General features: G+C 55.7%; 2 protein-coding genes across 12 annotated transcripts in view; one reads left to right on the forward strand and one right to left on the reverse strand.

Annotated features, from left to right (window-relative positions):
* The first annotated feature begins 1,859 nt into the window (after positions 1-1,859).
* On the forward strand, positions 1,860-9,837 carry ARHGEF16 (Rho guanine nucleotide exchange factor 16). Of its 3 annotated transcripts, none has more exons than XM_042831322.1 (15): positions 1,860-1,886; positions 2,924-3,460; positions 3,976-4,027; positions 4,307-4,476; positions 4,882-4,938; positions 5,190-5,350; positions 6,368-6,520; positions 6,798-6,927; positions 7,104-7,178; positions 7,458-7,670; positions 7,813-7,967; positions 8,175-8,354; positions 8,456-8,529; positions 8,621-8,722; positions 8,919-9,837. In XM_042831322.1, exons 2-15 carry the CDS (start codon positions 2,948-2,950, stop codon positions 9,056-9,058), a joined length of 2,175 nt encoding a protein of 724 aa, XP_042687256.1. In that variant the 5' UTR covers positions 1,860-1,886; positions 2,924-2,947; the 3' UTR covers positions 9,059-9,837. The 3 variants fall into 3 exon arrangements, with proteins under 3 accessions (XP_042687256.1, XP_042687257.1, XP_042687258.1); XM_042831323.1 differs by lacking the exon at positions 1,860-1,886 and adding an exon at positions 1,915-2,162; XM_042831324.1 differs by lacking the exon at positions 1,860-1,886 and adding an exon at positions 2,627-2,833 and having other exon boundaries at positions 7,578-7,670.
* A 661-nt stretch (positions 9,838-10,498) lies between these two features.
* Positions 10,499-26,115, reverse strand: part of MEGF6 (multiple EGF like domains 6) — a 35,220-nt gene continuing 19,603 nt past the window's right edge. For 3 of the 9 annotated variants that reach the window (XM_042831314.1, XM_042831313.1, XM_042831315.1), the window contains 30 exons: positions 24,285-24,410; positions 24,081-24,203; positions 23,837-23,959; positions 22,351-22,488; positions 22,063-22,185; positions 21,437-21,559; positions 20,798-20,968; positions 20,504-20,635; positions 20,281-20,409; positions 19,511-19,639; positions 19,291-19,425; positions 19,056-19,190; positions 17,983-18,108; positions 17,295-17,426; positions 16,919-17,047; positions 16,681-16,812; positions 16,297-16,425; positions 16,053-16,181; positions 15,090-15,218; positions 14,203-14,331; positions 13,973-14,095; positions 13,186-13,314; positions 12,982-13,110; positions 12,709-12,840; positions 12,501-12,629; positions 12,052-12,180; positions 11,820-11,948; positions 11,155-11,742; positions 10,804-10,932; positions 10,499-10,724 (listed from right to left, as the gene is read on the reverse strand). In XM_042831314.1, coding sequence (XP_042687248.1) covers positions 10,594-10,724; positions 10,804-10,932; positions 11,155-11,742; positions 11,820-11,948; positions 12,052-12,180; positions 12,501-12,629; positions 12,709-12,840; positions 12,982-13,110; positions 13,186-13,314; positions 13,973-14,095; positions 14,203-14,331; positions 15,090-15,218; positions 16,053-16,181; positions 16,297-16,425; positions 16,681-16,812; positions 16,919-17,047; positions 17,295-17,426; positions 17,983-18,108; positions 19,056-19,190; positions 19,291-19,425; positions 19,511-19,639; positions 20,281-20,409; positions 20,504-20,635; positions 20,798-20,968; positions 21,437-21,559; positions 22,063-22,185; positions 22,351-22,488; positions 23,837-23,959; positions 24,081-24,203; positions 24,285-24,410 — 4,370 coding nt within the window. In that variant the 3' untranslated portion in view covers positions 10,499-10,593. Of the gene's footprint in view, positions 10,725-10,803; positions 10,933-11,154; positions 11,743-11,819; positions 11,949-12,051; positions 12,381-12,500; positions 12,630-12,708; positions 12,841-12,981; positions 13,111-13,185; positions 13,315-13,972; positions 14,096-14,202; positions 14,332-15,089; positions 15,219-16,052; positions 16,182-16,296; positions 16,426-16,680; positions 16,813-16,918; positions 17,048-17,294; positions 17,427-17,982; positions 18,109-19,055; positions 19,191-19,290; positions 19,426-19,510; positions 19,640-20,280; positions 20,410-20,503; positions 20,636-20,797; positions 20,969-21,436; positions 21,560-22,062; positions 22,186-22,350; positions 22,489-23,836; positions 23,960-24,080; positions 24,204-24,284; positions 24,411-26,115 lie in introns of those variants that run through there. The other 6 variants (XM_042831318.1, XM_042831316.1, XM_042831317.1 and 3 more) reach the window with 6 other exon arrangements.

The following is a 26,115-nucleotide window of genomic DNA, read 5'->3' on the forward strand; positions in this document are numbered from 1 at the left end:
AAAAAAAAAAAAAAAAAAAAAAAAAAGGCAGCTTTGATTTTTCCAAATGTGCAATTCACACGTGAACAAAGTAATTCTGACAGTAATTCTCAATGTATTTTACGTTCTCGTTGCTTTCTTCAAAGCCAGAGGTGTTTGCCCTGATGTCATTTCCAGCCTGCAGAAGATGTAATTTAAAACATATATATATTGTGCTTGCGAGAATCATGAATCTGTGCATCCGATGTCATTCCTTTTCCCATTGTTACAATACGGATATAATTTAGTTGTTTGGGTTTTTTTTTTTCCTTTAGGGCTGTATAGTGTTGTTTTTTTTAAAAAAAAAATCAATTGTAAATGTCTGGTTTTCACATAATGTTTAAAAAACATTGAGAAAGAGGATGGTGCTTGTTCCATATCATTCTTGATTGTATATTGCTTCTGTTATGTTTATAAGTAAACTGTGCATGACTTGTGTTTAGCGGTCATTATGGTGTCTGTTTGTGAGATTTTTATTAAAAAGAAACAAATCCCGTAGATGCACTTATTGTAAATGTGATTAGATGGTTGGTCTGAGGCTAGAAGCCTCCAACTGCCCAGGAAGAAGGAAAAAAAAAAAAACAAAAAAAAAAAAACAAAAAAAAAGAAGTGTTGGCAGTTATTAATTAATATGGAATCGCTTTGTTGGGAGCATAATGAAAAAAGAGAGATGAAGTGTAGAAAATAATTTGAAGAAGCGGTTTTTTGCAAATTTTCCTTTTGATGCTTGTGATAAAAGACAAATGTACTTGTGTAGAGAAATTCCTTTAAAACAATGACTAGGAAAAGCTGATTTTGAGGTTAATGCTGTAGAATAGGAATGTATACCAAATGTAATCTTTCCAATGCTACGATGAATTTATACATGAGATTGATATGCAATAAACCTGTGTGCTTTTATAAGCCATGGTCCCGTGAGCTTTGTTTGTCGCCCGACGCATCGGCGTGGGGTCAGTGGATGCTTTGCTGCAAGGTAAGCAAGGATGGGGCCGGAGGGGGATTGGGGCCAACGGTGTGTGCTGCAAAGCTGATTAATGCTCTCTGCTTCAGGAAGTCGGCGTGCTGCCCGGAGGATTGGATCCTTGTTCCGTGCATCGGTGCTTCGTGGGATGGTTTGGGTTCAGCTGAGCTCTGTGCAGCGCAGCAGCCTCGTGGCTCCTGGAACAGGCAGGGAAGGAGAGCATCCATCGGGTAAGGGAGTGCTGAGAATGGGGTGATTGTTGGGCAGGGCTTGGGGAGGGGAATGGAACTGTTAGAAGGGCACTGCTGACAAGTGGGACTTTGTCATCTACGGAGCATTTGAGATTTGCTGTAAAGCAGGGAGAAAAAGGCTCCCTTTTTATGGGGAACAAAATCAGAGCGGGGGCAAAAAGGGGAGGTCAGGGGAAAGGTGGTTCCCAGGACAAAAGGGACACTAGGGGACACCCCCAGCCCCAGGGGGGCACTGGGCAGCTCCCATCCCCACAGCCTGGGCCAGCTGCACCCGAGACTGGTCAGCTGCCTTTAGAAGCAATGGGGGAATAGCTGACAGTGATGCTGCCTGCTGGTGAAGTGCCTTCCGGCAGTGTGGTACCCACAGCACCTGTCTGGGGGATCGGATTCTTGTTGAAACGTCGCAAAGCAGCAAACATCTCTATTTTTTTTCTTCTTTCTTTCCTTTTTAAATCTGATTTGCATCTCATTTTGTCCATCGTCCATCATCACCCCCACCCGGCAGAGGCGGACCTGGGGATGGCAGCGGCGGCAGCGGCGGCAGCGGCAGCAGCAGGTGAGCTGAGCTCTTGGCCACGCCCCCTTCTCGGCCCCGCCCCTACGTGGCCCCGCCCCCATTGGCCCCGCCCCTCTTCGCGCTCTCTTTGGGGCCGCCGGTAGGTGCGGGGTTGTGGCCGGGAGGGGCACGGGGACCCCCGGGGGAAAACGGGACCGGAGTTGGGCTCAGAACCGGGACCGAGCGTAACCCCGGGGTGCTGCCGCGCTGCCCTCGGGGCGGAGCGGTCCCCTCCAGCCCCAGCCTTGCGGCCCCGCTGCCCCCGCTCCCCCACCCGGAGGAATTTCCCTCCCGTCCCGCAGCTCCGCCCGCCTCACTCGTGGGGGTGGACGCCTCTGGGGTTCTCGGCACCGCCTGCAGCTGCCAAACAGCCGAGGTATGGGGCGGGGAGGGGATCCGGGGATGCATCTGGGGGGCTGCGGTGGCACTGCTGGTTGCAAATCCTTCCGGGTCCTTTGCGGGGACGGGGCTGTGCGTGCAGCCGGGAAAGGCGGAACGTGGCGCTTCTCCCGTCCGCGGGTTTCCTGGCGGCCCCCAGCGTCTGTCCCCCACCCAACGCAGGGAAATAGAAGCGTCGGATCAGAGGGGTTTTGTTGGTGCGGTGCTTTGTCCCTCTGCCAGGAGATGTGTCCCGGTCCGGGCTGTTCTCTGCTGCGTGGCCTTTGGAAGGGAGCAGCTCAGGCGTGGCGGACAATGGGATCTCAGTTTGGAGAAATTAAACCCGAGTTTTAACTCGAGTTATGCAATGGAGCAGTAGAATGCTGTATGTGGTGTTTATCCGGGGGCTCAGCAGGAGGTGGGCAGGCTTAGATCCTAGTGAGGAGAGATGGAGCTGAGTGCTGAGGGGCTGTGGGGACACCGAGAGCCCCCATCAACTCCGTGGGAGCTGAGGCTGAGCATCTGTCAGCCCGCTTTGCCCCTGGGCTGTGGGTCCATCAGGATTGATGCCCAAGGAGTGAAGGGGGGGTCCCCAGCAGTGCTGCGATGGTCAGAGTGAGCACCACAGGGACAGCAGTGCGGGCTGCGCCAGGCTCCCCGTGCAGCACAGTGAGCTGTGCCATGCCTGTATGAGGATACCTTAGCGGAGGAAAGCGTTCCTTCCCTGTCTGTCCATCTGACTCTCTGTCTCTTGCACAGCTCTCCACTCCCTGTGCCGCTGCCATGTCCCGCAGCCCACCAGCAGCCGAGGACCAGACCTTCCTCCTGGAGTACCGCTGCCACCCACTGAGATCCGGACCCCCTGCACCAACCTCCCCTCCAGGCAAGCGCAATCCTGACTCCGCCATGAGCTGCTTCCCCATGGCTGAGCCGCGCCGCATCGTGCTGAGCACCGACAGCCCGGCTGCGCTGAAGGTGGGCACGCAGCAGCTGATCCCCCGGAGCCTGGCGGTCTCCACCAAGACCAAGAACCCCACGCGGAACCCCAGCACTGGATCCATCCCTGATGCTGCGTGCTTGGGGCAGAAGCGAACGTCCGTCCCCAGCATCACACTGCAGGAGGACACGGAGGAGGATGGAGGAGGGATGCTCAAACGCAACCTGAGGAGCATGTCGTACCGTGCAGCCATGAAGGGCACGGGCACAGAGATGGAGCCTGTGAGCACCGTGCCTACTCTGAAACCACTGCTGGAGGAGGGGAGCGCTCCGCCTGCCCGCAGCCCTGGCAGAAGCAAGGTGGGTTTGGTGCAGGGATGGAGCCTGGTGGTGACGGGGACAGGGGTGGGCTGAGCTGTGTGCCTGCATCTGTTGCTGTATGGCTAGCATGGAGCTGGTGGGGCTGGCTGAGCCTGGGAGTCTGCCTGGCACCAGCAGCTGCTTAGGTTCACAGAGGGCCTGGATTCTGCTTCTGCAAGAAGCAGGACTGGCTCCTGCGGGCACTGCATGGGCGTGGGTGAAGCAGCACTGCCAGCACCCAGGCGCCGGGCAGGCAAAGTCCAGGTGTGGGGCAGACAGACGGGAATGGCAGCGAGCAGCAGCAAGCTTGCTGAGATGGTCACCCCGATAACACGGGGCTGGAGCTGAGTCACTGCAAACAGCTGCTCAGAGTCAGGCTGGGAGAGCAGGGCGGTGTGTGCGGGCTGCTCCCCTTCTCGAGGGCACTGAATGCAGCTGGTGGCACTGGGGCACAAGGTGTGAGCTCTGCAGCCATCAGGGCAACATGGCGGCAGCTCCTCTTCTTCCTCCTGCAGAAAAACCTCGGGCGGAAGCGGGTGCAGAAGCACGGCGGCTCATTCAAGGACCGTGAGTGCTGCTTGCCCTCATCCCATGGCCTTTTCCCTGTGCTGTCATTGTGCATTCCCCCTTATCCAGTCCCTTTGGTGCACGTGTGCCACTGCATTCCTGCTTGCTGGGGAGGGCGCAGCCGCACTTGCAGCTGGAACACTCCTGGCTCTGTTTGCTCAGAGCAAACACTGCTGGGGACGTGCAAGCTGCTGCTTGACCAGCGCTGTGCAAAGTCCGTCCCAGCAGGGTGAGGCGGCTGCAGGAGGCTGTGCTCACTCTGCACCTCTCCCCACGCAGAGCCACAGCTGTACCAGGAAATCCGTGAGAGGGGGCTGAACTCAGTCAGCCATGAGTCGGATGAGGATTTGCTGGAGGAGCCCAACCCTGAGGAGCCATCCCTGCCTGGTGCTGCCATCGTGGTGCGGAGCTATCGGCCCGCACAGGTCACCTGGAGCCAGCTCCCAGAGGTACACATGCCAATCTCCTGCTTTCCTATGTCTTTTGCTTGGTCTGAGAGGGCCAGGCTGTACCTCGCTGCTGTTAATGATTATTCCTTTGCTCATCCATCCTTGCAAGTAGGCCCTTACGGCTCAAGCAGGTGCCTCGCTCATTGAAAGGCAGCAGGGCAGTGCGTGTTTTAAATTCAGAGCTGGCACCCAGTAGGGAGCAGCTCATCCTGCAGCACTGTGCTGTGGGATGCTTTGGGGCCAGCTGGGACACGCCGGGCTCCCAGCAGGTCTGGTCTTGTGGGATGTGCCTCCTGTTTAATGCGGAGTGATCCCTGCCTGTGAAGCAGCTCTGCTACCTGCAGAACCATGCGGTTCTTGTGCAGGCCCAGCAGAGCCATTTTCTGCACTGAGTTTCACCCACAGGTGCTGGAGGCGGACTTGCTGAAGGCCATAAAGCCTGAGGAGCGCAAGAGGCAGGAGGTGAGCACACGGTGTGCCAGGGCTGAGGGCACGTCCTGCAGAAGTCCTTGATGCCAGGCAGTGCGTGGGATGGGGGATGCTGAATATGCCTTTTCCAGTCATTATGAATGTAAATAACATACAGTTGTTATTAAATAACAGATGGGCATCATTGGTGTGAATGAGATGCAGTTGGCTTTTAATTCACACCCTTGCTATGCCAGTAATAATGCAGTTTCCTGTGCTGCATCTCCCTGCCTCGCTGCTTTCAGGCGATGTTTGAGATCATCACATCAGAGTTCTCCTACATGCACAGCCTGAGTGTGCTGGTGGGCTGCTTCAAGAAGTCGGAGGAGCTGAAGGAGACCATGACCCAGACAGAGCACCACCACCTCTTCTCCAACATCAGCGACATCCTGGCTGTCAGCACCAAGTGAGTGAAGCATTGTGACAGTAGACTCTGCAGCACTCTGATGGAGGGGCAGCATCCCTGGAAGTGCTGAGACATCCATCCCCTGACTGTATTTCACCCAGCACACGTTCCTGTAGTGCTGCAGCATCACCTTGTTGTTGCACAGTCACGGTGCTGGGTCAGTTTTGGCTTGAGGGATTTGTCAGCAGGAGCAGCACGTAATATTTTGAATAGCAGTGGCCGGTCACATGCCTGCAGAGCTCCCCGTCACTGTGCTGAGAGCTTTCCTGTTTCCTGGAAGCTCCCAGCTGGGAATTCCCAGATGGGATGCAGGGACTGCAGCTGTGTGAGAATCGAGGCGGGGGTGGCAGGGCCTTGCTCTTCCTGCAGCAGGGATGGAGCTCGCTGGGCGAGGGGAACTTGATGCAGGGGCTGTGAGCTGCCCTGGCGATGCAGGTGGCCCTGCAGGGGACAAGGTGCGCCCTGAGCACGTGGTGTGTCCCTGCCACCAACCTGGGCATGGCTCTGTGTGTGTGGAGCAGCTGTGCCTACTGGCTGTGGTAGCATGGGAAGCACACACAGCGTGGAAATGTCATCTCAGAGCAAAGAGTTCAGGGGGTTCTGCTCAGGGGAGCACATGGTGTCTTGGGATGGTCTGAGCAGAGCCTGTTCATGGCCAAGTGCATTGCGGTTTGTTTCTCTCTTTAGGCAACCCCCCGAGCTGTGCAGCTTGTGCATTGCTCTGGACAATTGATTTCTTTAATTCCTAAACCAGAAGGCTTTTGCTGCCTCACACCCAGTCTGTGCTTCTGCAGAGGCACCACCTGCCTGCAGTGCTGGGATGTGGGCAAGGCTTGGGATGAAGCAAAGGCCAGAGCTGGGGCATGATCCCTGAGGGTAAATGTGTGAGGGAGGAGGAAGGACACGAGCTCGTGGGACAGAAAAGGCATGTGGGGGAAGGATGGGCTGCAATAAACTGCAGATCTTCTCTGTCCTGCCCTGGTGAGTCATGCAGTGAGACTGACTTCCTCTCCTCAGCTTCTTCCAAGCCCTAGAGAAGCGACACCAGGAGAACGTCCTCATCCCCGACATCAGTGACATTGTGGAGGAGCACGCCTCCAAGCACTTCAACCCCTACATCAGTTACTGCTCCAACGAAGTCTACCAGCAGAGGACACTGCAGAGGCTGCTGTGAGTATGGCTCTTACAGGGAGCTCCTGCAGGTGGGGTGTATGAGGGGTGCATGCAGAGGCTGCTCATCCCAGAGTGTGCTGGCGGTGCAGGTGTGCCCCAGCCTTGAATAGACTCAATGTTTCCAGTTGTTTTTCCATTGCCTGCTGCTCCAGCTGTGCTCACTGTTGCTGAGTGCCAGAGGCAGCACTGCACTGTGCTACTCACGCATGGGAACCCCTGGAAAACCTTGATACCTGAAAAACAGCGTTAATGGAGATTTCTTGTCCCATTCCAGAAACACAAACCCCTTATTTAAAGAGGCCTTGAAACAAATTGAAAGGAAACCAGAATGTGGAGGGCTGCCACTGATATCATTTCTCATTCTCCCTATGCAGAGAGTAACGCGGCTTCCTCTGCTGTTAGATGTAAGTAAGTCACACAGCAGCATTGCTTGGCACCTCTGGAGAGGGGAACTGCTTCCAGGTGTTGGTTTGCTGAGCCACCAGAGCCTTCTGCTCTGACCACAGATCCCAGCTCAGCAGCTGCTCCGCCATCGCTCTGTCTTGCAATATCACTAAAGCCTCTTGTCTTGACATTCTAGACAGTCTGTCAAAAAACACAAGCATGCACTGCAGCGTATGGAGCTGCCACCAGAGCTCTGAAAGCCATCAGCAAGGTGAGGAGGGCTGCCTGCTCCCCATCTCTCCTCTCTCCCAGCACTCTGTTTCACCGCCCTGGTCCCAAGCCTGCCCTTCTGCCCTCTTATTTTTCCTTCTTACATCAGTTCACTTGACATTCTCACTGCAAATAGCTGTGGGATGGTACACATCTTTTCACTTGCCCATTTTTTTCACTTGATGGTGTTTTTTCCTTCTCCTTGTCCTCTTCTCTTCATTTCTCCTTGGCCCATCCTTTGTCCTTCTCTCCACTGTGTCTTCCACTGGTGCTTTCCCAGCCTCAGAACTGCCATGGAGGTGAGTGCACTACAATTCTTACTTGTCTTATTGGGGCCCTCGCCAGCAACACTTGTGCCATCCTTCCTTTCATCTACCCATTCTCCCTTGTGTTTTTCCAGCTGGTTAAGAACTGCAACGAAGGAGCTCGTGCGATGGAGAGGACAGAGCAGCTGTACACTCTGCAGAAGCAGCTGGAGTTCGGGAAGAAGAAGGTGAGGGTGCGTGGCGGTGGGGCTGAGCAGGCTGTGGACTGGAATAGCTGCCCATTGCTGTGGTGTTTTCATCCCCCTAATCTGAGTTGTCTTTACCTGCCATGTATGAGACAAATGCTCCTTCAGGTTTTCTCCATTGCAGCCTTTTCCCCTGATCTCTGCCTCCCGCTGGCTGCTGAAACGGGGTGAGCTCTACCTGCTCTCCTCTGAGGAAGGAGGAATCTTCCGTAAGGGCTCCGGCAGGGTCTGCCACCTTTTCCTCTTCAATGATGTCCTGATCATCACCAAGAAGAAAAGGTACAGCTCAGGGCCTTCTTCTGGCACAGGACTGGTGGGCTGACATCTTGCTTCTCCAGGCAGCTTTAGGAAACCTCGAGGCTGCCGTCTTGTGGCTCCGAGGGAGGCATTTCTTGTGAACGGCCCAAAGCCATCGGGTAGAGCCCACCTGGGGGCGATGCCATGCGGGGAGGAAGCTCTGAGAAGCCCCTTCTGTCCCTGCTGCAGTGAGGAGAGCTACACCGTCATGAACTACGCCATGCTGGACCAAATCTCAGTGGAGAAGATGGAGACCACAGAGCCTCCATCCCCTCCTCCTGGCCGGCCAGGCGGGCACCTGCTGCGTGTGGCCATGGAGAGGGACAGCGAGGGCCGGCGGGAGGAGGTGCTGCTGTCAGCAGAGACACTGTGAGTCCTGAAAGCCTCCATCCCTGGGGGGAGGTCTCTCCTGCCAGCAGCAGGATGCCATCCATGGCCTTTCCTGCTCATGTTGGTTTATCCTTTGCCAGGAGTGACCGTGCACGCTGGGTCACTGCACTGATGCACCGGGAGCGAGAGCAGCCTGACAGCACTCCCCGTGGAGGTAGGGGCCAGCGTGGCCGCGTGCGTGGGCTCCCACTCAGCCTGGGATGCGCCGATCCCATGTTCTTAACTGGTTCTGTCCTGCCCTGCAGACCTGAGCCAAGTGGAGATAACCCGTGCCTACGTGGCCAAGCAGGCAGATGAGATTTCCCTGCAGCAGGCTGATGTGATGCTGCTGCTGGGCGAGGAGGATGGTGAGTGGGGTCTGTGCCTCGGGGCACGGCTGTGGTGGGGCACGGCCTCGGTGGATCTTCTACAGCATTACAGGGAGTGAGCTCTGTGCCCACGGCCCAGGATACCGGGCCTGGAAGGCTGACAGAGCTCCAGCAGCCCCGAGGCCTCTTGCCGTGGGTGCTTCCCAGGTGTGCTCACACCCCATTCTCCTCCCAGGCTGGTGCTGGGGTGAGCGGCTGCGGGACGGCGAGCGGGGCTGGTTCCCCCAGGCCTGTGCTCGACCCATCACCAGCCGTGCGGCCGTGGAGTGCAACGTGCGGCGGATGGAGCGGCTGCGGATCGAGACGGATGTGTAACAGCCAGGCCTGACCCCATGGGAGCTCCCGAGCTCTGGAGACTGAGCCCTGCCAGGAGGCAGCAGGAGAGCCATTCTTCCTGGGTTTGTTGGGCAGGGACTGGTTGTGGCAGCAGTGTTGATGGCCGTTAATTGACACGGGACCTGGCATCCAGGTGCCTTTGGCCAAGCGTTAGGGCGTCCTGGCTCAGTGCAGAGCTGGCTTTCCCCTACAACTCAGCACCAAGGAGTGGTTGAGGGTCAGGGCAGGGAGTGGGGCTGTGACCGCTGAGCAGCTCAGGTCTGTTTGGAATGGAAGGAGTGCTGGAGGCAATGGGAATGCTCAGGGCAGCACTGCTCTGATGTCTCTTTGCATCAAACTGCCAAAGGATGAAGGAGACCAACAATAAATTCTCGGATCCTAATGAGACAAACGTCCTCCTTGCCCAAAGTGCAGCAGTGGGACCCCCACCAAGGAGCCAGGTGTTCCCACTGCTAACAGTCAGCAGGAAGCTCATCTGACAGCTGTCTTTGCTGCTGGGTTGTGATGGATGTGGCTCAGGAGCCATCCTTCAGAAGAGCTGCAGTGACATTCACAGGTAACTAACTGAAGAGACAAGGCAAAAAGAAGTTCAATGAGGCTGTCTGTTTATTTCTATCAACTGTGGAAGAATGAGAACTGTGCTAAATGGGTGTTAAATTGAAGGAGACAAGAGGCTAAGAGAGAGACAAATGCTACGTGAAAACAAGCAGCAAGGTGTATTAAGAGACAAAACCAGTAAAAAACAACCATGATCTGAACAATGGAGTTTCTGCATTCCCTGCTCAGAAAGGCACCGTGCTCAGAGGCTTTCCAGCCCACCAAGGAAATAAATAGAAAGCTCAGGTGCGTGCCAACAGCACACAGCCCTGAGTGGGTGGAGAATAGGCACCAAGAACAGCAGGAGCCCATGGGTATTTGGCACATCACCACCTCTCCTTCCTCCCTGCTTCCTGCTCATACCCAACCTCAGTTATACGAGTTTGGTCCTTCCTTCACCACGTGCTTATTTTAACATTATTTCTTCACATCTAATGCAAAAAAAAAAAAAAAGAAAAAAAAAAAAAAGGAAGAAGTAAGAAAAAGTTAATTAGTAAAAAAAAGTACAAGTTATTTACAGATTAAAAGGAAGTCCATCCGGAAAGGAAGCAGTTCTTTGGCCCCTGAGGGATGGGGCCATCCCTGTGCACTCAGGACCAGGTGCTGCACCACCACCACTGCAGGGCTGTGGGCACCCACAGCTTTGTGCCAACGTGTCCATGTCTGGATTGGGTGCTGCAGGTTCTTGATCAGCTCTTCCCCCTCCAGGTGGCAGCTCTGCAGAGCTCCTGCACTGCTGTGGTAGAGTTTGCCATAAATATTTTTGAATAAATACCTATTTTCAAGCATCATATCACCCCTTCCCCTCCAACCCCAGCAGCCAACGGCCAGAAGTGAGGGCCAGCAGCTGCAGAGCAGTCCTACAGCCCATATCCAGCCCAGGCAGCAGCCAGCTCCCATCTGCCATGAGTTGGTTGTCACTCGAGTGCCTTGGGAACAAGTCCTCCAGCTGGGTCGTGTGCTTCTGCAGGGCCCTGTGGCTGAGGCAGGACGTAGCGCTCCATCCCCTGCAGCTCTGGGGACCTGGTGGGCATCTGGGCGGGCACAGCTGGAGCAGAAGGGGACAGCACTCAGCCCTTGTGCTGCAGGCAGCACCCAGGGCCGGCGCAGCACAGGGCTGGGCTCACCTTCCTGGCACGAGGAGCCCATGGAGCCACGGTGGCAGCGACAGCGGCCAGTCCTGGCACTGCACTGGGAGCTGCTGGCACAGGTGCAGGTGAGGGCACAGTCGGGGCCATAGCGGCTCACAGGACACTCTGTGGGGCAGAGGGGACCAGATGGCTGCGCTACCCCAACATGGCAGGGCAGGCTCTGGTCTGGGTAAGATCTTCTCTCCAATGGGATGCACACAGAACAGTGCTCTTCCATGAGACATCAGCTCCAACAAGGCATGTTTGCACCCATCTGAGGGCTGTATTTTGATCCACCCCCCCCCACGTTCCTTTCATTTCCCTGCTCACCTCATTGCCCATCCTCACCTGAATCACACTTGGGGCCGGTTATTCCCGGAGGACAGAGGCAGAGCCCCGTGATGGGGTCACAGGGCACGTTTCCCACGCAGTCACAGCGCTGCTGGCATCCCTCACCATACATCCCCTCCTCGCAGCCTGGTTTGGGACAGGAGAGGGGCACAGCTGTGCCAAATGGTTCTGAGGCACAACATAGGGGCTGGGGGCGCAGTACCTTCCTGGCAGCGGGGACCCCGCAGCCCCACAGGGCAGTGGCAGTGGCCGGTGGCCGGGTCACAGGCAGCTCCATGGGCACAGTCACAGTGCTGCTGGCAGTCGGTCCCATGGAAACCAGGGGGACAACCTGGAAGGGAGCATCCAGAGAGAAGCACAGAGCTGTCCTCTCTGAAACAAGCCCATGTGGCATCTGCTCAGTTACAGGGAGCAGCACACACAGGCCCCCTGCTCCTGCCCACCCCCTCAGCTCACCGTGCTCACACAGGGCCCCATAACGTCCCGGGGGGCAGCGGCAGGCGCCAGTGATGCGGTCGCAGGTGGCATTGTGCCCGCAGGCACAGCGCAGCTGGCAGTCAGCACCAAAGCTCCCAGGTGGGCACTCTGTGGGGCACAGCAGGGCAGCTCAGCGGGCAGCGAGCCACCAAGCAGGCTGGGCTGTGTGCATGGAGCAGCTTTACCTAACTCGCAGGATTTCCCAGTCCATCCCAGCCCGCAGGTACAGGACCCATCGGTGGCATTGCACAGCCCTCCATTCTGGCAGGAGCAAGTCTGCTGGCAGCCCAGCCCGTACTGCTGTGGTTGGCAGCCTGCAGGACAAGGGCACAGTGCTGGGTACAGCAGGAAACAGGTGACCTCCTGGGACAGGAGGGTGCCAGGGTGCCCTGCAGGTGCCCTGCAGCTCGCAGTTACCTTGCTCACAAGTGGGACCAACTCTTCCCGGTGGGCACAGGCAGTCCCCGGTGACGTGGTGGCATGTGGCCCCCTCCCCGCAGGCACACAGCTGTGCACAGTCTGCACCATAGCGGCCGCTGGGACACACTGGTGGGAAGGACACCTTCAGCTGCCTTCATCACTGCAGTGCCTGCAGGCTGTGCTTGCAGGGCAGAGCTTTTGCACTTCCCTCTGCCAGAGAAGCAGAGAGACAGCCATACCCAGATGGCATGACGCAAAAGCTGATGATGTGTCACGGGGACATCATTTTGGCACTCAACAAATGGTGCAAGACGGTGTTTCCAGTGCTAAGACAGCAAATGAGATCAGCTGCAGCTGCCCTCCCACAGTGTATACCAAAGCAGGGAGACCAGGAGCCATCACCATGCTGCCATTCCCCCCCCCCAGCCCCATTCCCATACACTCACCAACGCTGCAGTCAGCACCAATGTATCCTGCTGGGCAGTGGCACGTCCCCGTGGTGCGCTCACACCAGGCCCCATTCTTGCACTCACATGGCCGCTCACAGCCAGGGCCGTACCAGCCCATAGGGCACTCTGCACAGCAAAGCAATGATTGCATGGTGCCCAGCGAGGTGAGAGCAAGGCATCCACCAACCCGGAGCTATGGGCTCACCCAGCTCGCAGTCAGGCCCGTGGTGGCCTGGTACACAGATGCAGGCACCGGTGATGGGGTGGCAGTCGTGGTTGGGTCCTGCACAACGGCAGCGTTGGGCGCAGCGCTCCCCAAAAGTGCCAGGCGGGCAGGCTGCATGGAGAAGGGCATTGTGTTTCTGCAGAACTCCCTGACACGGCAAACCCACCCCCGTCCCCTGGCTCAGCAACGTGCTCACACCCCTCTGCCCATTCCTGTGCCCATAGAATGATCCCTGATGCTGTGGGTACCCACGTGTCTCGCATGCAGCTCCGGTGAAGCCTGGCGGACAGCTGCACTGCCCGGTGATGTGGTCACAGGGTGCTCCAGGGGGGCAGGCACAGCGTTCAGCACAGCTCTTCCCAAACACTCCGGGCAGGCAGGCTGTGGGGACAGGAGAGACATGGCAGGCTCTCCCTAACCTGCAGCAGCCAAAACCCCAACCCCATGCAGTCTCACCTTTGTCGCAGCGCTGGCCCCTCCATCCGGGGGAGCAGTGGCAGGCGCCGGTGATGGGGTGGCACAGCCCTTTGTCCCTGCAGTCACAGCGCTCCTGGCAGCCTGCACCAAAGTATCCCTCCGGACAGGCTTGGGGTGCAAGCAGGGGAGAAATGATAAGTTAGGGAATAAAAAAGGGGCTCCTTTCATTGCATGTGTGATAGCTGAATGACTAAGCCCTTCTGAGAACAGACTCGCGCACAAGTTGGTGTGCAAGAGTCATCTTAACTGCACCAAAAGTTTTTGGAAGGGCTTTTGGGTTAAGCACTGTTTTAAGAAGAGCTGGGTGCTGGCAAAACACATGGCTGCAATTTCTTCACTGCTGTTGTCACAGAAGCACCTAAAGCAGCTGCAAACCAAGTATCTGCAGTACCAACATGAGCCAGAAGTCAGCACTACAGCTGCAAAAATCTGGGAGTTCAGCTCTCATGTCTGCTCCAGGAATGAATGCACCACCAGAACAACTCTCAAAGCTGGTCTGTGCAAAGCGGTGAGGGTGTGTGGGGATGGGGAAAAGCTTTGGGTAAGAGCAGGAGCTCAAACCCAAACTCTTTTCAGCCCTCATGAAATTGTATCTTTACCTTAAAACCACAGCACCCACCCCAAAACCACGGCACTTACCACAAAGCCATGGTACCCCCCCTGACCATGGCACCCCCGAGCCTCCCAGCTGCTGCAGTCCAGCCGTTCAGCTCTGCACTGAGCAGGCCCCGCTCCCGCACCCCCACATCCCCCCTCCCCTACTCACGGCTCTCACAGATGCTCCCACTCCACCCAGGTGGGCACTGGCACTGTCCCTGCAGGTCACAGACCCCCCCGTTCAGGCAGGCACAGCGCTGCCCACAGCCCTCCCCATGCCCGTCAGCGCACGCTAGGAGAGAGCAAAAGGCAGAGCTGTCACCCCAAAGGCAAACCACCCCAAAATGGGACCGGCTGGTGGCAGAGCCCATGTCCTGATGCTGTTGGCAGTGTCCTTACCCAGCTCACAGGCCAGCCCGGTCCATCCCACTGGGCAGGTGCAGTGCCCTGTGGCGGGGTCACACGTCCCCCCATTCTGGCACAGGCAGCGTTGGTAGCAGCCCATCCCATAGAAACCCTCTGGGCATGCTGGGGGGAAACCAAAAGGCAATCAATCAGAAATCCATCCCAGGTGTGTGCCAAAGGCAAAGCTGAGCCTCCAGTGACGTGCCCAAAGACAGAAGGGCGTGGAATGAGGATCCTAAATTCTCTAAACCTGAAACCAAACCCTAAAGCACCCTTTTTCCCTCAACCCAGTGCCAAGCTGAGTAATGGAGTGCAGGAGGAAGCCTGTGGCTGGAGGTGATGGAACAAACGGCCACACATAGGACAACCATGAGAGGAACAGAAAAGCACGTGGTGCCTTCTGAGCCTCCGCCGTCCCACCACTGCTAAGAGGGGGACTGAATTTATACGCCCCACTGGGCTGCCTTATCTCTCAGAAATGTCTCAGCCCTGGTGGTGGCACATAGCCCAAAACACACTGTGTGAAGGCAGCAGCCATGGTGAGCATCAGCACAAAAAGCCATTTAAGCACATGAATAATGCTCTCGTGCTCAATTGCACTGAGCTGTGCCCGAAGGCACTGCAGCAAGCAGTCAAGCCCTCACCCTGTGCTGCTACAGAACTGCGAGCCAGGGCAACTTGTGCTGCACTAGGAGAGGGCAATCTCTTGGCACCTGTCTGTGGGAATGAATGGGAAGTGCTGATAGTCTCTTGCAATCTTGCCTTGCTATCATCTGCGTCAGGTTTTTGGATCTACTACCGCCATTGAAAAGCGCAGCCCAGCCCAAGCAATGGCATTTCTAGCACCCTCAGCTAGGTTGGGCAGCCACAGGGCACATTACCTTGGTGGCACGTGGGTCCCATCCAGCCAGCAGCACACAGACAGCGGCCGGTGATGTGGTCACATGCAGCGTTGTTGGAGCAGCTGCACACCTGGCTGCAGCCCTCCCCAAACCTGCCCTGTGGGCACGCTGCAGGAGAGACACAGCTGTTAGCAACAGGCATGCGTGGCATCACACAGTCCCACCAGCAGTGCCTCCTGTCTGCAGGAGAGACCAGCAAGCAGCCAGACCATAACAACCATCCTGACCCCATGGGTTGTTGCTCTTTGGGCCGTGCATGCATTGGTTTTATGGTGCTACATGTAGAACCCACAGCAGTACGCTACGTGTGGCTGCTGCTCCAACACATGGACACTGTTATCCTTAGCGTGACATCATGTTATCTGTGAGGGAGCTGTTCTGCCAGGATCCCCAGCCCTTGTCAGATCCAGCAACAACATGCACAGCCTTCAGGAGCAGCCCCTGAACTGGGGACCTTTGCCAAGAGGATTCCGTGAGGCTGCGTCTGCTCCAGATTGCTGCTGGGCAGTCCAGGTTTGAAGCACCTTTGAACCATTCCAGTCTGCAAAGCTTGGCTAAGAGCCGTGTAAGAATAGAGCCCCTCTGGAGGGATTTGGTATTTCCTCCTTGGCACCTAAATAGACGCAGCACACAACGCTGCCCCCTCTTGGCATGAAGAAAACAGAGCCTGGCCAAAACCTGGCACTGCATGGTGCGTGGAAACAGATGTTGGGATGACAGCAGCTCCATCAGTGCTTCAGCGCTGTGAGATGTGGGCTGGGGGCTCTGCTGTTCTCAGCAGCAAAAACAAACAAACAAAAAAAGGCATGAACTGAATCATGCCAGAGGGATCCCAGCACATTAGACAAATCCCTAAGGGAATTGCTCTGCACACCCAGTGTTGGAGCAATAGCAAAGCTGTATGTGCTGCATGGGGTCAGATCCAGCCCTGGGGACACTCACCACGGGCACAGTGGGGCCCGGTCCAGCCCGGCTGGCAGTGGCACTGCCCAGTGATGTGGTCACAGCGGGCTCCATTCTGGCAGTTGCAGGCGTGCCGACACTCAATGCCATAAAATCCATCCGGGCAAGCTGTAGGGAACAAAGCAAACAGCCCAGAGGGTCTGTAAGAAGAATGGACGGCTCTTAGGGGTGCACAGTGGGTGAGCAGACACCCAAGGATCACTCCATGCCCTGGGCTACGCACAGTGCTCACAGAAGGTCCCCCGCCAGCCCGCAGCACACGTGCACGCCCCACTGATGTGGTCACAAATGGCCTCATGCTCACACTGACAGCGGTGCCGGCAGCCCAACCCAAACCATCCTGCTGGGCACCCTGGGGAGAGAGCAAAGAGCACTGAGGAACCATGCTTGGGATTGCGCTGCAGTGGGAGCACAGGTTAGAACAAAAGGGATCTGGAAGGACATGGCCGCCTCGTGTTTAAAACGAGAGTCCTCTGCTCACAGATGCACCCACACACCCACCAGGACGGCATCACGAGGACAGAATTACCACTGCCACAGCACCGACCCTTCCCACAGGGCTCTGGGAAACAAACCTGAGCCCAAACTCATTGCAGCACACACTCACGCTCCTCGCAGTGGCTGCCCGTGTGGCCGGGATCGCAGGCGCACTGCCCCGTCACCGCATCGCAGCTCCCGGTGCTGCTGCTGCACTCGCAGACATTGGCACAGCCTGGGCCCCAGCGCCCCGCGGCACAGCCTGCAACACAGGCACAGCACGGGGATGGCAAAGAGGCCAGCCCCAGCCTAGCACTGCACAGCTCAGAGTCTCCTATGAACGATGCATGATGATGCAGGCGCTGTACCTCTCCGGCAGTCGTGGCCCGTCCAGCCGGGTGCGCAGCTGCACGTCCCCGTCACGGGATGGCAATGTCCTTCATTCCCACAGCTGCAGGTTTGCTGGCAGTCCTGGCCAAACCAGCCGGGTGGGCACACTGCAAGGCAGGGACACGAGCTGCAACTCCACAGCGAGCCCAGGGCACAGCACACACAGCCACAAGCACAGCGCTCACCATCGTGGACCCAACATTCACCATGACCCCAACTCTCCTTAATCCTGACACTCACCATGACTCAAGGTTCACCATCACGGACCCAGCACTCACCACCATAGACCCAACACTTATCACGACCCAACACTCACAATCATGGACCCAGAATCCACCATGACCCAATGCTCACCATCCTGGCAGCGGCTGCCAGTGAAGCCCGGTGGGCACACGCATGCTCCCGTGGCAGGGTCACAGCTACCATTGTTGGCACACTCAGGACACAGTTCTTGGCAGCCGAGGCCCCAGCGACCCTCTGGGCAGGCTGCAGCAATCAGAGAGAACAAGGGCAGCTCAATGCCTCTGGTAAGTGGCACAGAGCAGGGTGATGGCTCAGCTTGGGACTGGAGATGGGCTGGTTCCTCATTGCCCTTGGACAGGGACAAGGGGCTGCATGACCCCCATGCAGAGAGCTGACAACCAAAAGGGCAAGGTGGGAAGCCTAATTTCTTGTTAGTGGATCCCCTGTCTAGTTTGTATGCTTTTGTTTGGGAATAAACGGCCAGCAGTGAAGACATCTCAGTGTTTGTTTTATAAACATCCCTCACTAAGTGCTCGCCTGCCAGGGCCCTCATGTCAACTTGAGATTCACATCTGCTGCTGAGGAGCAGAGCTCCTGGCAAAGCATGCTAACCTGGCAGCCACTGTCACCCTGCAGGAGCTGCACGAGGGACGCAGACTGCTGACAGCTGAGCAGGGCAGCTGAGATGCTGCAGGGTTGGGGACAGGGCCAGCTCACTGTATTTGGAACCGTTAGGAACAGGACATCCACACTCCACAGTGGCTTCCAGCCGCTGTCACGCAGCACCAGATGCGCTCACCTTGGGCGCAGTCGTGCCCTGTCCGTCCCGCTGCGCACACACACCGCCCGCTGACCGCATCGCAGGGAGCCCCGCTGCAGGAGCAGAGCAGCAGGCAGCCGGCCCCGAACCGCCCTGCAGGGCACTCTGCAAGCAAACAGCAGTGAGAGCTGCAGGTGACAGAGCTGCACACAGGCCAAGAGCCACTGAGCTCCTACAGACCTCTCCGAGCCCCCAGACACACACCACGCTCGTGGTCTTTTTTTGTGTGTTCCTACAAGACACACGTGCACCAGCACTCACAATTAGCGCAGGAAAAGGCACCCTAGCTCGTAAATTTCGAGTGACACAGTGGAGTTTTTGTTATTCCTGCTCTGTGCTAATTGATGGCAGATGTTTGTCTTCACCCTTTAATCATTTCCAGGTCCCAACAACAGCCAAAAGCCTCCTATTTCTGTACAAATATTTGTGTTATTTCCTGTGACTCCCCCCCTGCAGGCTTGAGCTCTTTTCTTATTCCTTTTCTTAACTATCCTCAGCTGAGCACCCGGGAGCTGCAGTGCTGCTGCAGCCCTTTGGAATGAATGGATGCAATATGGGATGCAAGAACCTACTGCGCTTCCACTCACAGCCTTGGGGTTCTTACAGCAGAAGTTAAGCTGCCCAATTTGACAGCAGGAGGAAAACAGGGAGGGTGAGCATGAAGCAAAGAGAGAGGAACTGCTGTGGGAATTTCATACAGAGGCAGAAGTTTAAGTCCTAATGTGCACAGAGTACAGAATCTGCCATGTGCAGATCAAACAGAACTTCAGCAGAGGAAAAAGAACAGAAGGGGAAACACAATGCCATTCTTCTGGGGACTGATAGTCTGGAAGTAAAAGGATATCAAAGGGAGGAAAAAAGACAGATCGATATCTGTCACCTTCATCTACAACAGCAGGGATGCCCACGGGGCAGGAGGCAGAGAGAGCTTGTCTTCCTTTTCTGAATAAGGATCTCTATGCACAAGAATCCTGCCTCCCTCTCTAAGCTCCCAGCTCTATGAGATCCCAGATTTGGGTCATCAGAAGCCACTTCCAACCCCACCATCTCACCTTGGTCGCAGTTCTCCCCATGGTAGCCCTGAGGACACTCCTTCCAGCACTGCCCGGTGACGTGGTCACACTGCGTGTCCGGAGAGCAGCTGCATTTCTTCCTGCAGCCCTCCCCATAGCGGCCAGGCTCACACTCTGGGGACAAAGATAGCATGTTTAGTTCCTAATCTAGGCAAGCAAGAGGAGCAGAGGTCTCAGGAGGATGGAGCCTTGCAATATCCATCAGGACACTCACTGCTCTCGCAGTGCACACCGCGGTAGCCAGGCTTGCAGCGGCAGGAGCCGTCCCGCTTGTCGCAGTGCTGCGTGTTGGGCTGCACACAGAGGCATTCCTCGGAGCAGCCAGGGCCAAACGTCCACTTGGGGCAAGCTGCAGGGACGAGGACAGGGCAGGAGTGACCCTTCTGTTACAGCACCCAGCCCAAAGGCAGCATGCACCCATAACAGAGGCGTACCCAAGTGGCAGTGCCGCCCGTACCGGCCAGGATCACACAGACACGCTCCGTAGATGCGATGGCAGCGACCTCGATTGGCACAGTTGCATTTTTTTCTGCACTGCTTTCCAAAAAATCCTTTTGGGCACCCTGGTGATAGGGATGGTGAGGCGGTTTGGGTCTGTAATTTCATGTGTTGCAGGAAAGACACATACCAAAATCGGAGTACGTCGTCACAGACAAACCTAGGCACAGGGTGCAGTGAGGGAAGGACTGCTGTCTGACCAGGAAGATGCTGGGGTCTCCAATAAGGGCAACAGGATTCCCTGTACCAGCTCAAAACTGGGTTCTCCACATGAGAAGCACACGGACGAAGCACTGTGTCAGCACAGAGCTGCAGCACAGCCCTCCCCAGGTGTCCTGGCACTGCTTGCTTTAATCTCACCTTCCTGTTTTCTCTCTGCACCCTTCAAACACCTCCTTCCTACAGAAAGAAAAGCTCCAGCTATCCCCTGCCTTACTTCACGTTCTCCTCCTTCAGTAACAGCTTCTGCATGATCCTAACCCTCCATCTGTGGCCAAATCCCTCATTGTCTCGTCGCTTCCGTGCCCCAAAGGTTTTAATTCTTTGGGAGCAAGGAACACCCTCAGATGGGGGGGGGGGAAACCAACCCCAGCAAATACAGAAGGCTCCAAAGAAGCCCATGACAAACACCTGACAGAGATGCTCATTGCTTTGCCAAGGGAAAAATACCAATGGAACACAGCTGTTTCTGCCCAAGGGCTCTCACCATCCTCACAGTGGATCCCAGCCACGCCAGGCGGGCAGCGGCAGGTGCCGGTGGTGGGCTCACAGGTGCCCCCATTCTGGCACAGGCAGAGCTGGCTGCAGTTCTTGCCGAAGGTTCCGGGTGGGCAGGCTGTGGGACAGAGGGCACAGCTTTAACAGCATGCACAACTGTGGGTTTGACCTCTGAATAAGGTGCATTAGGGTCTATGCGCAGCACCACTCACTCTGGTTGCACAGCAGCCCGCTCCAGCCGGCCGGGCACTCACAGCCTGTCCCCTCCACGTTGCAGGTGCCCCCATTCTGGCAGTCCTCACATGTCAGGCTGCAGTCGTGGCCAAAGGTGTTCTCCAGACAGACTGCAACGAGACAAGACGGTGAGATGCCCTCCCCAAGACTGCCCCCAGCAACCCCAACATTACAGCCTGTGGCTGCTCGTGCATCCACCAGGCACAGACCCAGCACCCACGATTCAAACTGGAGGCTTCCAAGCATAAGGACTGCAGCCATGAAACACCCACCGAATGTTTCTGAAAGCGTGTGCTCTCCTCTTGCTTCCACCTCTTCCTCCTCCTCCTCTTCGTAGTCGTCGCTGAAGAGCTGGGTGAGCTCATCCCGCAGGATGGCCACGTGGGGGACGGGGCGCATGATGGGGCGCTGGGCATCCAGGGCTTCCACCGAGTTCTCTACAGCTGGGGGAACAGCCACAGAGATCACAAAGTCAGAGGGAGAAAATGGAAAAGAGCTCATCTGGGGGTGGGGAACAGTACAGCACTTCTACCATAACGAAGGGAAACCAGAACTTCAGTACAGGGTTTGTACAATTGCTTCAGCGTTCATCACGTCACTGATAGCTCTACAGCAGTGATCCACTCCTTCCCACTTGGCTTTTTCCAATTCACTGGGGCAGACTGCCCACCCAACAAAACTAAGGGATGAATTTCAGTTTGGTGTCCTTTTGGAACAAGCACACATCACCTACAGATCCTGGTTCCCTTCCTTCACAGGGCTAAGCATGGCACTTGCAGCAGGGGCTGCACAGCCTATAAAGCCTCAGGGATGGGCAGGACAGGCACTCTGATGCTCCTGATGGTGTAAGGTTGTTTCTATGGTCCTGCTGCAGGGGGACAGGCACAGGGTGCCCAGCATGCAGCACTTACAGATGCAGCCCTTCCTGTCTCCATCCAGCTTGTACCCAACGGGGCAGCTGCACTGGAAGGACCCCGCCTGGTTCTGGCACGTGTGCTCACAGCCACCGTTGTTGGAGGAGCACTCATCCACATCTAAAACACAAAGGGGACAGCGAGCAGGTGGCAGCACTGGGTAACACAAAGCTCTGAAAGCTGAAGGAGACTGCCCAAGTGATGGAGAGCCTCTGTTCATTGCAGGGGAGTGGGATCAGATGGCCTTCAAGGGTCCCTTCCAACTCCAGTGATTGCATGGCTCTATAACTGGGAGCGACTGGAAGAGGTGCCTAGCTGCTCACAACCAGGCAGAACAACTTCTTTTCATTAATAGCCTGCATTTGTCCCCAAGTCATCCATGCTTTATACAGACGCTTGTATTTACCACCAACTCCACCAAGATGGAAATTACAGGCAACGCTCAGTCAATACTGAAAAAATGATGTGTGCAAATTGTGGCTGCATTCAGACCTGGAGCAAATCTGAGGCAGCCTGACTTGAAGTCATCGAATTCAAAGCCCCATAGCTTTGCTGGCCCAACGGATGGGTGCTACAGGAGTAAGGACAACACACACACACCGCACCGCATGCGCCCTGCTCACCATCACAGGCACAGCCATCAGCACGCAGCCGGTACCCAGCATGGCAGGCACACTCGTAGCCCCCAGGGTAGTTGTAGCAGTCCTGCTGGCAGCAGTGAGAGCCGTCCTCACATTCGTTGATGTCTAAATAAAAGCAGAGGGTGCTGGGTGTCAGTACACGGCGGTAGCAGCAGTTGTTAACATTGCTCCATGATAGCCTCATGGTGTATGTGCACACAGCAGCTGACACATGAGGGTCCTCGTGGCTTGGGATAGATTTGGGAAAACAAGGAGGAAGCCTCGCCTTACCAGTGCAGGTCCTGTGGTCATCCTGCAGCCGATAGCCTGAGTTGCAGGTGCAGATGGGGCCAGTGCTGCTGTGGTGGCACAAATGGGAGCAGCCACCATTGCCACTCTCACAGCTGTTCACAATCTCCATTTCTATCCCTGCAGAAGGAATTCCATCAGCATCCAGTGCCACGGCACCAACTCCTTACGTGTGCTTTTGGTACACGGCCCTGCTGAGCAGAGCAGTGCTGTGCTGCAGGGAAGGGATGGGAATAGACTGGGCTGGAAAGGACTGTACAAAAATAACCCTGTGGAGCCCCTCGGGGACAGGCTCATGGTCAAGCTGAGATGAACCAGACTGCAGACAGAGCTGCTCCCATTCCTGACGAGCTGCAGGATGTGCTGCCAACCAGAGTTGGCTCAGCCTTCCCAGCACAGAGCTGTTTGGATGCCAGCTGGGAATGGGAGCAGCTGAGTGCTGCAAACATCCAGATGCCTGCAGCTAGGAAAGGCAGTGACTGACATGGCTGAATGGAGGAGGCAAGCATCAATAGCAGCCATGTGTCTTCACAGCTTGGCAAAGTTCTTGTAAACCCCAGCCTAGCTAATGAAGCTTCTTTAGGCTAAAAGTACCATGGGCTCTGAGTCACTCTCGAACCTCAGAAAAATAGCTGCCGCCTACAGGAACATTCTTGAGGTTTTGGTGCATTCAGGCCCAAGAAAGATGAAAGAAGAGGAGCTCAGTGCTCCCCAGTGGGTCTGCGCATGTAGAAAACAAAGGCTGTGCCACAGCCAAAAGCTAACTTCCAGATCTCAACACACAAATCTTTTCTCTTTCCCTGCTAACGTGTGGTCATCCAGGGCACAGCAGGGAACAAACCTGCAAGAAGCGTGTGCTCATCCAAGAACACCAATCAGGCATCTACACGCAAAAGTGGATGCTACTGAAACTGAGCTACAGGATTTTGTGCAGCAGAACATGCAGTGTGGGATCAACCATGCCCTTAGGAAGAGAGGTGCCAGCAGTGCTTTGGCTCCTGAACAGCACACAGCTCTTTGCATTGCTCTGAACTACTTTGCTTCAGGCCGTCTCTGCTGATGTGCTTTGGCTGAACATATGGCAATCTGGCTCACTCTTGCATTCAATTGTGTTTATTTCTCATCCTGATGGGAGCAGATGTGATCACATCATTAGCTCAATTCCTCCTTCAGTTACACATCTACAGCTGACCAAACTCATCCAATGCAGTCCCCGGGAGTTGGACTTGGCCCATTTGGAACCAAACAGCTCCAAGTAAACCATCTAAACCTGTGCAATGGTAACTTTAAAGATGAGGATGAGTTCTGTTGGTGGGAGAAGCCAACAGCTCTGACCACGGCCCATGGAGCTCCGTGACTCGGTCCGCTCTCAGCAGGCTGTACCAAGTGCTCCTTATCAGCAGAACCTCCCACACTCCTTTTTCCCCCATTCTGACCCACAGACCCCCCATCCCACCACAGTACTTACGGTAGCACTGCCTGCTGTCTGCTCCCAGCTCATAGCCCGGGTTGCAGGCACACATGAAGGAGCCGCGGGTGTTCAGGCAGCGGTGTGCACACATGGCCAGGCCGGCCAAGCACTCATCCACATCTACAAATGGGAAAAGCCAGAAGAGCAGCAGCCTTGAAACAGTGTTGACGGCGCATCCCTCAGCGTCACCCCATCAATTCCCAAAGCAGTGGCAACGCTGCTTGGCCCCGCAGGAGCTCACCTTGGCAGGCTCTGCCATCTGGACCCAGCCGGTATCCAGGGTGGCACTCGCAGCGCGCCGCTCCCCGGACCTCACGGCAGAGCTGCATGCAGCCCCCATTCCTCTCAGCACAGGGGCTCCACACTGGGGTCGAAAGAAGCAGAAATGACCCACAGAGCCCCACACGTAGGGCTGCCACCCCTCCCCCCACTGCCCGGCACTCACGGGCGCAGCGCCGGCCATCCTCCCGCAGCCGGTGCAGCCGGCGGCAGCGGCACTGGTGCTGGTTGGCTGTCAGCTGCACGCAGTCGTGCTCGCAGCCACCGTTGTTCACTGCACACGAGTTCAGTGCTGGTACGGGGGTGGGAAAGAACAAAAAAACATCATCCAAAAGCACCATCTGAGGGTTTGAAGTCATAAAGCTATTTAAGTTGTCAAGGTGGGCTAACGGCAGATCGTTGCTACAGCAGCGCCGAAATCTCATAGCTTTGCTCAGATGGTGCAAATGCAGTGCCACAGCCAATGCCACAGCTAATGCCACTTAATTGCTGCTCAGAGAGCTGCACTCAGGCGTGCTCCAATTTTACTGTCACAAAATAACATGGAAAATTAGGCTCCTGGCTCCGAGCCATGCAAAAGACAGCAATTACACAGGGCGAGGCCAGCAGGCACCATCGGTTCTTCTGGGAGCGTTCAAGGGGAAGGGATTTCAAGCACCCTCCTGCATGTCCCCGCTTTGACCTGGTGTGACACGTCCCATCCTGTGAGCCTGCTGCAGAAGTGGCGAGCTGGGTGCACTTGCTCAGGGATGCTCTGTAGGAAGGGGGCTGGGCTCCCTGCCTGCAGCACTGCTGGGGGCCTTGTGCAAAGCACTCTCCTACCCAGAGGATTTCACACAGGCAGAAAACAGAGGGTTTGCTTAGGTTACAGCCGAGGACACATCCCAAAGCCAAAGGCGTGGAGTATCTTTTTCTTTCCCCTCCCCTCCTCTTTAGGAGCTCACTATGATTAATTAGCTTTAAAATAGCGCAGACTGCTCTGTGGGATAAGCACCCAAGGGGTGAAGTGCAGCAGAAGATGGGCATATCTTGCTGCCATAAGTGCTGCAAGCAAGGAGCAGCAGCTTTGTGGCACTCAGAGTGCAGCACCAGCATCTGTACAGAACTGCACTGCGCCCTCCCAGCTCTGCTCTGTCTCACACTGTGGACAGGGCAGCCACCTGGTTTCTGTCACCAAAGAGGTTCCTGCACTTCTGACCCATTCTTTGCACTGCAGGAGGATCCCAAGTCCTGACTGAGAAATCCTATAAGGAAGCTGAGGGTTCCACAGCAAAGCCAGGTCCCTGCAGAGGAACACTGCTGGCACTGATGGCTCCTGCACCACTGCAGCCCGTGTCCGATGGCAACCATCACCAGCAAGGATCAGCTCCATTAACAAGCAGGCATTTTGGGGAATAAATATGACTTCATGGGGTCAAAACGCTGCCATACACAGCACAGGGCTGAGGTGAGAATTATCAGTCTGTGCTGCTTCACTGACATTGTTTCCTTTAATTTATTTGGATGGAGACAGCAGAAGTATCTGAGGTGACTGCAGAGCTATAGGGCAGGGATAGGTGGTCATCAAACATTTCTGCTATATTTAAGTGTTTAATAATGTACATTTTAAAACATCCATAAATCATGGAGCCGTGCTTGGAGTGCTTTTATTAAAATAAAAAAGGAAGAAAAACAACACTGAAGCTTGCCAAAATATTCCTCCTTATGGGAAAAATGCTTGGCCGATCTACAACCAGCCAATGCATCTTACATCTAAAATAACCTCCCAGGATGCAGTGATCCCATGAATTTGCAGTCTGAATAACTGCCATCTCTGCATGCTTTTGGAAGACAAATTTTCAGAGTGGAAGAACCCAAAATTCAGATCCTTCTCCACAACACAACTTAAGCAGAGGATGCTGATGGAGATGCCGTAAGGTCGGACACTGCAGGCTCTCCAACAGGGCAACTTAGACACAAAAACACCATTTCCTTTGGGTTGCCTTCAGCAATGTGTT

This window comes from Centrocercus urophasianus, unplaced genomic scaffold (genome assembly GCF_019232065.1).
Source record: "Centrocercus urophasianus isolate 14NV4802_14NV808 unplaced genomic scaffold, USGS_Curo_1.0 seq_36, whole genome shotgun sequence".
Lineage (NCBI taxonomy): Eukaryota > Metazoa > Chordata > Aves > Galliformes > Phasianidae > Centrocercus > Centrocercus urophasianus.

What these genes read in the sequence shown, in the direction of transcription:
- ARHGEF16 (XM_042831322.1), top strand. Translation starts at nt 2,948, where the DNA reads ATGTCCCGCAGCCCACCAGCAGCCGAGGACCAGACCTTCCTCCTGGAG. An exon ending in ATCCTGGCTGTCAGCACCAA is followed by an intron (nt 5,351 to 6,367) that starts GTGAGTGAAGCA and finishes TCCTCTCCTCAG; the next exon opens with CTTCTTCCAAGCCCTAGAGA. An exon ending in ATCATCACCAAGAAGAAAAG is followed by an intron (nt 7,968 to 8,174) that starts GTACAGCTCAGG and finishes TCCCTGCTGCAG; the next exon opens with TGAGGAGAGCTACACCGTCA.